Source organism: Camellia sinensis, chromosome 11 (genome assembly GCF_055761805.1).
Source record: "Camellia sinensis isolate YWXY chromosome 11, ASM5576180v1, whole genome shotgun sequence".
NCBI classification, from domain to species: Eukaryota; Viridiplantae; Streptophyta; class Magnoliopsida; order Ericales; family Theaceae; genus Camellia; species Camellia sinensis.
Window position 1 is genome coordinate 65246727 of NC_138971.1, and position 11948 is coordinate 65258674.

The 11948-nt window shown below is 33.4% G+C and overlaps 1 protein-coding gene and 1 long non-coding RNA gene across 2 annotated transcripts; one reads left to right on the plus strand and one right to left on the minus strand.

The window, feature by feature from the left end:
- Positions 1-1867: 1867 nt before the first annotated feature.
- LOC145801989 (uncharacterized) lies at positions 1868-11194 on the minus strand. The gene is made up of 2 exons (XR_014343965.1): positions 9752-11194; positions 1868-3817 (listed from the first exon to the last, which is right to left on the minus strand). It is a non-coding gene; the product is annotated as an uncharacterized LOC145801989 (long non-coding RNA).
- LOC114301037 (uncharacterized) lies at positions 4282-6714 on the plus strand. The gene is made up of 6 exons (XM_028245935.2): positions 4282-4344; positions 5185-5457; positions 5729-5941; positions 6158-6201; positions 6285-6377; positions 6460-6714. The coding sequence occupies exons 1-6, from the start codon at positions 4282-4284 to the stop codon at positions 6590-6592; spliced, it is 819 nt and encodes a 272-aa protein (XP_028101736.2). The 3' UTR covers positions 6593-6714.
- Positions 11195-11948: the final 754 nt, after the last annotated feature.

Genomic DNA, 11948 nt, shown 5'->3' on the forward strand with positions numbered 1-11948 from the left:
ACAGGTTAAAGCATATCTCTAAACTACAATAATTAGTCAGAATTAGTGCTTGCTTTGCTGCGTCATTTTTCTACAAGGAAACAAGTAGAGCAGCAAAAATGGAATACATACAACCAGCAGGGTAACAATGCTAATTTGTAGATTAAATTTGATTTATTGACGGACCTAATTCTAATACTGAGTTTTTTTTCCTCTATTTTTAGCAAAATTTAAGAATCACAAACACAACCAAAATTATAGTCATATGATCATTATCCATATGGTCCAAAAACTAAACATGTGATACCTGTGGTCATAATGACTTCTCTGTTGCCATTTTGCTAATTGTAGCAATCTAGTTTAGGTCCATCATAATTGCAGAGAACACCAATGCCAACTGCAAGCGGCCACTGGTGGAGCTAGTGTATAGTGAGGTGTGTCACTTGACATGACATCACTCAATTTTGAAATTTTTTAAAAATAAATATATAATTTATTTAAAATATTTTAGATTTTACAAAATTAAACCCAGAGAAAAAAAAGAGAATTATTATTCCTTTTTAACTTTATTATAAATATACTCTAAATATTTGTTTTTAGTGTTTAAAATTACACATATGTGATTCTTTATTTGCATTAGAATACAAATTTTGGAGAAAATTTATAAATAATTGTAGTGAAAATAACAACTATAATTGTCATGATCATCAATTCTACCAATTACAACTACAATTGTGAAAAGATCTTTTGCTTGATGCAAAGTGAAAAAATTTTAATTTAGTCAAAGTGATGATTGAATCAAATGATTATTTCGCCATATATACTGGGGAAAAAAAATATTTGATAGCATAAGTAATAAGATTATTAAATAGTAATTTTAAAAAATGAAAACTTGTGAATAATTATGTAATGTAAATCTTTGCTTGATTTTGTTGAAGTATTAATTTCTCAACTTTAGTTTTATGTGTAATTTATTAAATTTAAATTATTTTGTCAATATGATTGAAAATATATAAAATTATAAAATAATATTTGATTTTGATATAAGTTGTGTAGAAGATATATTGACATAATGATACTGATGATAGTTGTTAATGACCTCACTGACCTGAAATCTTAGCTACGCCACTGCAAGCGGCATATCCAACAAGAAGAAGAAAAAGCAAAAATATATTATAGAATTTTACTTCTCAGCCCAAAGTCAAGTGCAAGCAACGTATCTGAGAAACTTTCAAGTCCCGCCCCGTCATGTATACACTCAAAATGTGTATTGTGAACTAGACATGAAAGTACTGAACAAAAAAAATCTAAAACATCAATAACAATTAAATCATGAAATAAGTATCAACAAAAATAAATTTTCATTTTAGTTATGTCTCTGACATGGACCTGGCCAAACAGCTTATGCCCTTAAGAGCCCTCTTATATACGAAGGAAGGATATACAATTATGAGCCAAATTTGGTCCAGTGTGTTATCATGTCAATTCCAACTTGTTCTTGTTCTTCATTGGGAACAAGAATTTTGAGTAATCAAATGAATTGATTATACAAAAAAGCTCATGCCAATATAGCCAAACCAAAAAAGAAGGAAAAAATTTGGTAGCCACAAATTCTGTAACTCAAATGGCCCGAAAATGCCAAAACGACGTCGTTTTAGCATTTTCGAAATTGTTTTGTAATGTATTCAGACAAAAAGCTAACATAGATGTTATGGGTAGAATTTTTTTTTGTAATTTCGTTCATATCTTAGATCTAGGAATTTATCCATCTTCCATAAAGGAGCCGTATTTGCCAGAAAATTAAGAGTTCCTATCGTAATGCATGACTATTTAACAGGGGGATTCACTGCAAATACTAGCTTGGCTCATTATTGCCAACCCTAATTGCTTTTTTTTTTTTTTTATTTACTTTAATCAGAACGAAATTCACTTTTTTGATCCATGTACACCTACCAATTCAACATAGATTCAAACTATTTTATCGAATCGTGGATTCTACTTGTCCTAAAACGATGTCGTTTTGGCATTTCCGGGCTATTTGAGCCACAGAATTTGTAGCCACCAATCATTGCCGAAAAAAGAATATGAATTGTCCACTACAAATCACTAACAAGAAAAGTAGTAAATCTCTGAAATTATGGATTCTAAGTTGCCGGATATGAATTCACCACCAAATCACTAACAAGGAAAGTTGAAGCAATAAAATGAATGGATTAAACAAAAAGCTCATGACAATATAACCATTGACATAGCTTCTTCAAATCAAATCTAATTGTCATGCTCTGCTCCAATAGCTCAAGTCCACAGCTTCCACCTTCAAGAAAACCCAACACCTCTGTATCTACTTTCTCTTAAAGAACATTGAATGGTTAAAAACAATTGCAATAAAATTCAGCAAACAGATAAAGAAGCAGGTAAAACTAGTTCCAACACACAACTCTGTTAATCACACCTTAACAACTCCGGCAAAAATCAACCACCACTCACTTTCATCATCACTCTAGCCCTAGCCCATAAGGGTGGAGCAAGGTCTGGATTGGTTCGGTTTGGGCTAAAGTCAGAACCTATATTGTCTATGGTTCCATAAGAATTAGAGCCAAACCAATCCGTTTAAATCATAAAACCAATTCGAACCAAACCATTTAAATACAATTTGGATCGGTTTGAAACTATGGTTTTACATAATCTCAACATGTACATAGAAGATTTGTTAAAATTATAACTACTCTAAATTACAGACATTCCTACTAGAAGATTGGAATAGAATGGTGATGCATTGAGCAAATACACATAAAATTGGCCAAAGTACAGGAAAATGAGCAAATATTTTCACTCCACCTTACCAATCAAAAACTAAAGAAACAAGACTTCACAGAGATGTTGAAATCATGAAACTTATATCCCAAAATAATTATTTCAAGTCAAAAAAAATATAGAATACATGACAAGCGGTCTGAATCGGTTTTAATCCGCAACCATGAATTGAAAACCGGAACCAATCCGTGAACTACAGTACCTCAATTTTCCAATTCAGAACCGAACCACAAATTAAAAAAATAAAACCAAACCTACCAGATTGAACTGGACAGGTTACGTTTGTAGATTATACGGATTCCTTACTCAGTCCTACTAGCCCAACCTTCCACCACAGCCCCACCACTCCCACTCTCACAGACCCATTACACAACCATTCACTACTACAAAATTGGTTAAAGGTACCTTAAACTTCTAATCTCAGTTTTTTCTAACACAAAAACGGTGATGGATGAGGATGCGACTGTTTGTACATTTTTCCCATCACAGTTTTTAGCCATGATAAAAGGCTTTAAAATTGAGATCAAATGTTAATAAGATCTCAGTTTTGTAAAAAACTGTGACCATGTTTTTCTCAGCATACAATCTCACTTATTTGAAAAAACTAAGATATTTTTCTCAACACATTTTCTCACTCTCCAATTCAGCCATTTGATATTCTACTGAAACCATATTTGTGGGCAAGAAATTTTATTACCAAATTAAAGATAGGTACAATGAACTCAAGGCACGACGGACCTATAATTTTATTACTAAACTAAGATGAATTTATCACAACCCAAGGTACAATTTGAAGCATAAGGCAAAATGTAGATACAAATATAGTAAAGTATTCCAAAGAAAACCTAAAATAGTAGGAGAAAAAGGAAGATGCCTTCATAACAGTAAATCAACAGGTAACCTAGAAAAACAGAACAGTACTTCAAAGCCTAATAAATTTTCTCGGCACACTTGCATCTTGAATCATGCCGAAAACATCCCTTATGGCCAATGGTATTATTATCACTGGAGAATTTTGATCTCCCTGTGAATATTAATAAAATAAGTATGTCAAATAATGTACTAAAAAAACTGCATATCAAATTCATGAGATTTATATTGCCGAATAAGAAATCATTATGAATAAATACTTAGGAATATAACATTACTGACTAAAACCATAGGTACATATGATGTCAATTTTTTAAGTGATAAATAACTTGTGTGCATTCCAAACAGGTAACTAGCACTGCTGGAAATGGGGCTTTTAGTGGCGTTTTAAAAACGCCGCTATATCTATCGAAAACGCCGCTAATTCATTTTGTGGCGTTCAGTACCAAACGTCGAAGCTGCGGCCGTCGCTGTATCTTTACGACGTTTAAAAAACGTTGTGATATTAGTATAGGAGGCGTTTTAAAAAACGCCGCCAAATGTCCCACTATACACTCGCTGACGTCACCAACGATATTTAGCGACGTTTTGAAACGTCGTCGTATCTGTTTAAATAATATGACCGTTACTGTTGAGGGTTTAGGAGGCGTTTTTGGAAACACCGTTATATCTTCTTTGTTTGTTTGTTTTTTTTTTTTTTTTTGAGATTGTGCTAGTTTTATTTGATTAAATTAAAAAGAATACCTGTAAGAAAATATTGAATTTGGTTTCGCATTCAATTAATAAAAAAATAACTATAATAAAACTAACATACAAAATATTAACTCCCATTCAAATACCTATAATAAAACTAACAAATAAAATAATAACTCCCATTCAAATAACAAATGAAGTATTAATTCAGTTTCATATGTGCAATAGCAACAACGAATCGATAGAGCGACCATAGCTCATTCGTTGTAAGCTACCTTATTACTAACCTATGAACATACAAATAAAATAAAATACATAAAAAAAAGTTCGTGATACCAATACAAGATTTTGATACAACTGGCATACAGAAGCCAATGCAATGCTCTACCTCTTTAGCCTGTTGTTTCTCCCAATCCTCCTTGACTTTCCGGTTGATTACTTCAACCTGATGTCGAATATCAGAAGTAACAAGAGTATTATGTCTTATCTTTAAAAAGTCAAACCTCTACCATTTGTCAAGTTATACTCAGTTTTTTTTTTAAAAAACTGTGATGTTTTTCTCAATTCTCACTATTCAATTCAGCCATTTGATATTCTACTCAAACCATTTTTTTGGGCAAGAAATTTTATTACCAAAATAAAGATAAAGTACAATGAGCTTAAGGCATGGACCTATAATTTTACTACCAAATTAAGACCGGTTTGTGGTCTACTCTACGCAAACCTTGTAATACTAGCCCACGTTCAAACCAATCACGTAAAGTAACAATAACAAGACTACAACTTGTGATCCAAAATAACAATAACTCGAGTTCATGAACAAATCAGTTCCTAGCTCAGTTTCAAACTGATCTCAACAATGTCAATGAAGCTGAGCAAGAAGTTCCTGAACATGTCAACCCTGACAAAGCATATCAAACTGAAGCTGGAAGCTTACCTGCCATTGATGCTGAGCAAGGAAAAGAAGTCATAGAGAACCTTAATGACAAATCAGCAAATGTGGGTTTGACATGTAAGCCTGTGCATCTGTCGACTAATTGTCACTCCACTGGGAAAGATGATAGTGTTAATTTGGAGCACCGACAAGAATCTTGCCCCAAGGTTTGTGTTTTTAGCATGTTATAGTTTGATAGCACCTCTCTCTTTCTATACTAGTGGGTCAAAAACTACTGTCTTCCTGTATATTTTTTAAGAGCAATAATGCAGTGAACCAGAAGATATGTCTAAAGATGAGCTTTATGGCTTTGTTTTATCTTACAACACATGATTGCGTCATGCATACAATTTTTTTTAATATATTTTTCATGGATGGAAAAATCAGATCTTGCCCCATTGTACTTTTTACGTGTCTTACTTGATGCCCTGACTCTAGGTGGGGACCAAATTGGAAAGCAAACTTGCAAAGCCCAGATTGAAGTCTTCCACTCAGGTTCAGAGAAATGTTTCTAGTGAGCCATCTAAATGCTCTGCAAAGAAACATATTAGATCAAAAAGCGAAGACTCACAGAGCACAAAAACAGAAAAACACTCATCGCACACAGCCATTCTAACCACACGTTGGGTATGCAGAACTTCAAAACCAGAGGCAAGTATTTGTTTATGATCTATAAGTACCTCTGAATATACCGAAGTAATGGTTCCAATAGGATGTTGCCCTGGCCCAAGTTAATGTTCTTAAAATGACAATTATGCATTTTGTTTTTTTGTTTTTGTTTCATTGATATTTTTAAGTAGCATTCCCTTATTTTGGAATATTGTTCATTTGTTCTTCCCTCATGTTATTGGCTGGTATTCTTAACAGGATCCTAAGAGTTCAAAGTCAAAAGTTATTCATGATAACAGAAGGTATTTATTCCTTTCGAATTTCTGCACAAGGAAAATCTATATCTGCAATGGGTATGCTGCTAAAAAATACTTCTCATTAGCAGTGAAAAGGAATTGAAGACAAAAAAGGTTGTTCATGAACCTAAGCCTTCTGCCTCAGAGAAGCTTGTTCCTAAAGCACGTCAGAATGCAAACAGGTTTATGAAACATCATATGCAATGCTTCATTACTTGGATGTTTTGACCTTCTGAGGTTTGACATAGAGTTACTGTTGTGCAGGCCCAAGCAGGTTGAGAATTCAACTAAGTCAGGCATGAAACAAAGCTTGGCTGTGTTCAATTTCAAAAGTGAGGAACGGGCAAAAAGGAGGAAAGAGGCAAGAACTGATGCTGTTTTATTAATTTTTATTTAAAAAAAAAAAGAAAAGGAAAAGAATCATGGCTGTGACTTGTTCATTTGTCTGTTTTCCTTTTTCATCTTAGTTTTACATGAAGTTGGGGGAGAAAAAGCATGCAAAGAAGGCCGGGACAAATCAAATTCAAGCAAATAAACTGGTACATAAATTCAATGCAATAGTTATCTAAACTGTACGGTTACATGCAAGACAATTCTTTCACATGGTAGCTAGATGATTATTTATTTATTTATTAAAGGGAAATGACTTCGTTGACAACCCTATAGCTTTTTTTCTTCAGATTTTAAAGACTTTTTACTGTTCATATCTTGATTCACTTCTTTGTCAACAGCATACAGTGACCTAGCAGATGCCTATGATCTAATGAAGCTTGGAGGGTTGGATTTTCACGGGAGAGGTGGGCAGAGTGAGTCTGATTTGGGAAGTGTGAACCTTCCAGTTTTGGCTGTGCATGAATTCCTTAGGACAGCCAGACCGATCTGGTGCGGTGCCATTAGAGGCATTCTAGAAAATTACACTGAAGATCCATCTCAGTTGAAGTTAGAGAGGATCATGAAGTTTGGGAAGACTAGAATCTTCAAGAATGGTTCACTTACTAAGACCAACAATGATTTGATTGATCTTTGCTTGTCGTCATGGTTGACAAATGAAGAAATGCAGGACTCAGTGTTTGAGACCATCAAGTTGAAGCTTTCCCAAATTTCAATCAACGACGAAGGAATTCAAGCCCCAACAGCAGTGAAATAGTCTTTTTTGTACCTTATTTGCGGCCAAACTGAGGATGATCTATGGATACAATATCATTTAAATGTCTTTTTTCTTTCAGAATTTTCAAGTGTTAATTAGTTTTAAGAAACAAATAACAAAAGGAAAGACAAAAGTTCTTAATGCATAGTTTTGGAAAACTTGAACATGTTTTGGGTGAAAGAATCCGAACAAGTTTTGGGCTGTATAAGTATAGATTGTATTGGGAGTTTTGTATCAGGTGTTTTGTTTGTTGGTTGATTTCTCGCTAATCATTTTTCTTGCTATTTGGTTTTTCCTAATTGATGCGTAGCGCACTATGCTCTCTTTTTTTATAAATAAGTAAATAAAATAGTAGATGGCTAATGAAGAGGCACTTCATCTACCAGAAAGCACCGCACCTACGAGACTAACCCTTGCTCTCAAATAATTGCAAGTGTGATCCAACTACTCATGTGGGATCCATCTATGGTTAGGCTGGATTTGGGACACAAAATGTACTATCTCTCTTAGACCCAAAAAGCTCCATTATTCACTTCCCAATTTTTATTGGAAACCAATTAGTTAAAAAGCATATACTTGAATTAAATATAGAGAATCCCACCCATTATATGCAGAGAGAAAAAAAAGTCACTGTGGAACCAATTTAAGTTACTTCTATCCACTCATCATTGGATATGCACAGCAAGTCATTTTTCCACCAAAATGAAACACCATTATGCAATCCCCACCTTCTCTCCCATATTAAGCAGGAGTTGACCTAATTCTTGCTATAATCACACCACATCTTTGGCTTCTTATTTTCTCAATGTTTTGCTTCCAGAGCAAAACACTTGAGTTTAGCCTAGTGGCCAGAGCCTCTGTATCTCACAAAAACCAACATAATAACATCTTAATCCTAATTAAAAACACAAAGCACAAGCAAGTGATGGCCAGCCTCCACCGTTTGAGAATGTAAGATAAACAAAACCATTAACATTTAAATTATCAATCTGCTAATTTTTCAAAGTAGAAAACATACTTGATTAGACCAAGCATATCTAATTTGATAAAAAGGCCAGATCGGCTGTACAAAACCATTAATATTTAAATTATACATGCAAAATGTACAACAAATCAGCTTGTAAAATCAAAGCAACAACAAATTCAAGTGAATTGTGAGTAAAATTACAACGCTGAATCTCTAAATCACAGAGCTGAACTGACAGAGATAACTAGGGTTTAGACAGCACAGAGAGCGAGAGAGAGAAAGGGGGAGAGAGAGAGAGTAGCTTACCGATCTGAATCGATTTTGAGAGAGAACTTCGAAATGGCTCGGATGAATCACCGATTTGAATCGATTTTGAGCGAGAACTTCGAACAGTGCAGAGAGGGCGAGAGAGACGGAGAGAGAGAGACCGCGAAAGTGAGAGTGAGAGTGAGAGCGCGAGAGTGAGATTGAGATTTTCGCTTATACTGCTTATCATATTCAAAATAAAGGTGAAACAGGAGGGAAGGAGGGGGTCGAACAAAAAACCATTCCAAGGCGTTTAAAAAACGTCTTTGATTCTTGAAACGGCGCCGTTTCAATTACAGAAAAACAAGACGTTTCTAAAACGCCGTTGAATATTAAAAACAATAACGTTTTAAAAAACGCCGTTAAAAAAAAGCCGCCTAACCCCATATTTCCTGTAGTGTAGTTGGAAGTTTTATAATACTAGACTTTGGATATCAATCAAACAATAGGTACAAATAAAGTCCTAGTTGAGATTCAAGAAATAAAACTAAGCCCAAAACTACTTTAGGTCATCATAAAAAGATCAAATATAGAAAGCTTGAAGAATGTCAATCATAGGTCATCATTCTCTAGCACCATTAAAGTCCATACTCTATTCTTTTTTGTCTGTCGAATTTGGCATAGTTAACACCTCTATAGATTCTCAATCAAATCAAAAGCCCAAGAACAATCCATGGATAAGAAAATAGTGAAGAAATAAAAAATAAAAACTGCTCGTCTTTTGAGGTTCAGGGTGAAACTAAATTACCCTCAAAAATAGCAAAAATAAACCTTTAATTTAGACAGACAATGCACAAATCCAAATTAAAATAAATTTTGCTTTCATCAAAGTAATGTTTCAAATTCCAGCAACAAACCATAAAAAGTGTAGGACTCGTTGAACATGGTATAGACCTAGAAGTTCAATATTAATCAACAAAGCAAACTCTAAGAACACATAATTGAAACAAAGAAACAATCACAAATGTGAGGCGAAGGGGTGCGATCAATTAATTTTTCCCACTGTAACAACAGCAAAATCAATTAACACAAATATTCCCTCGCTCTGTAGTTCAATTTAAAAGCAGTCAAAGAATGCAATTTAAATATCGCAGCTTCCATTAAACAAACGAAGCAATCAAAAGACAATTACGTACCCACTAATTTTGAGTGTTAGAACAAGCATTCAAATGACTGTCAGAACAAGCATTCACGTGTATTAATTTGCTAAAGTGTCAAACATTTAATCAATAAAAGCACATAAATAATAATGAAAAAAAGTTTAAATTGATCAAGAAGAAAAGTTTGTTTACCTGTCGACACAACGCTTGCCCATTTATAAATTCAGCTTCATATAAAACAATGACATCATGATTAGCTTAAGCAATCAAGAGCATAGTGATTACAATAAAATATTTTGTACACATTCTTCTTCCCAACAATAAGATACAGATGAGAGATAATGATTATGCAAGTACAGAACTAAATGGAGTTCCATAAACTCCATGTGAAAAGATGTGACCATCTTAGCTTAAATCAACCAAAACCAGTGTAGCTCGATATGAAGTTATTGGTTAGTCCTGGGGCACATCTTTCAACTATAATTGTCCATGATTTTGAAATGAATTGAAACTAAAAGCGGCTGATATTTTAAACTATTAGTTATCTGGTCAAATTAATGATAAATTAAGGGTTTGAAAGAGCTAATTTATATGACCTAGAATTTCAGAGTCTTGAATGGAGATTAAAGATTGTATTCCGGTTCATGAAGTCAAGCTTGATCTTAGCTCCAAAACTATGACTAACCAAGGAATTAATCTAGAGTACATAATTTAATTTTAAACATGTCCTAATCTGAGAGATCGATGAGCTATGCTTCATTCCAATATAGGATTAAGTTTAGGGCTTTTATTTGTTAATATATCCATATATAGAGAATAATATTTCGCCCTTTTCCATTGTCTAAACAATCTAGGAAACTTGGTTATTTAGTACCATCATTTATATTGAATGTTTCACTTGGTATGAAACATATAGCTGAAAATTATGTTCTCCTTCCCCCCATTTAGTTCATACATGTTAATGGGGTGATAATTTTGAAGGAATTTTCCACTTACAATAGGTTCTGAAGAGTTAGTAGTTAGGTATCTTTATCCCCTCATTTTTATGGAAAGGCAGATACATCATTTGTGTATATTACATATTTAATTTTGACAAGGACAATTCAAAACTAAGAGATGCAGTACACTTCATTCTAATTATTGTCTAACAATATAGGCAACTTGGTAAGTTTAGTGACTGTTTCGCTCGGTATTTGTCTAATAAGGTCTTTCTATAAAACATTCAGCACATAGCAAGCAATACTCATACTTCTATGAGTAAAATATTGCATTTAAACGTATTAGATGATGGCACTTCATAGATTAAACTTTTTTTCTTAAGTGGGATTACATACTATCAAATCATCTTAATGTATACACAAAATACATAAATAAATAAATAAATAAAAAAAGAAGCATGTATCAGCATACCATCTAATCATACAGAAAATTATCTTATGATGAGAAAAGAAAGGCATCTATCTTTACATGAAAAAATTATTCTTACCTTTATTGATATATTTTCGTAACTAGCCTTGGTAATCAGAGAAAATGCAACTATACAGACATCGGCCCCTCGATAGCTCAGGGGTCTTAATCTATTGTAATCCTCCTGACCCGTACCATGAAGCAAACAAGTCAAATACAGCACTTGTGAAGAGTTTATTGAAGAAGAAGATATCCCAAAGCCCTAAATTAATAGTGCTCCCATCCACAACCACGCTTGCACTAAATTGTCAAAAACAATAGGCACATAATCCTGTTCCAAGTTCAGTTAATTCCAACTTTGAATAAGAAAATTTCCATCATAAAAAGATTAAAAATTATCTACACCTTCACAATTTTTAGCTTCCAAAATCAAGTGAAAGAATTCCTCAATATATGAAAGATAACTAAATCTGGAAAGCCTTTCAAGGTCTATGACATTTCCATAGTCAAAGGCAGAAGATTGAGAGCAGAAACTTTGAAAGCAAATTTCTATTTCACCCATAACTTCAACTAAACAAAGTACATGGAATCCTAATTTTCCGTGTGATTCTTGAAAACTTTCCTTTCCTTCCCCTTTTTACCAAACAAACAGCAATGAAAAAAGACAATTTCTTCCAAGTTCAGTCAATTCAGGCTTCGAATAGAAAATTTTCCATCATAAAAAAATTAAAAATTATCTAAACCTTCACAATTTCAAGCTTCCAAAATCAAGTGAAGAAATTCCTAAATATATGAAACATAAATAAATCTGCATTTCAATGTCTAT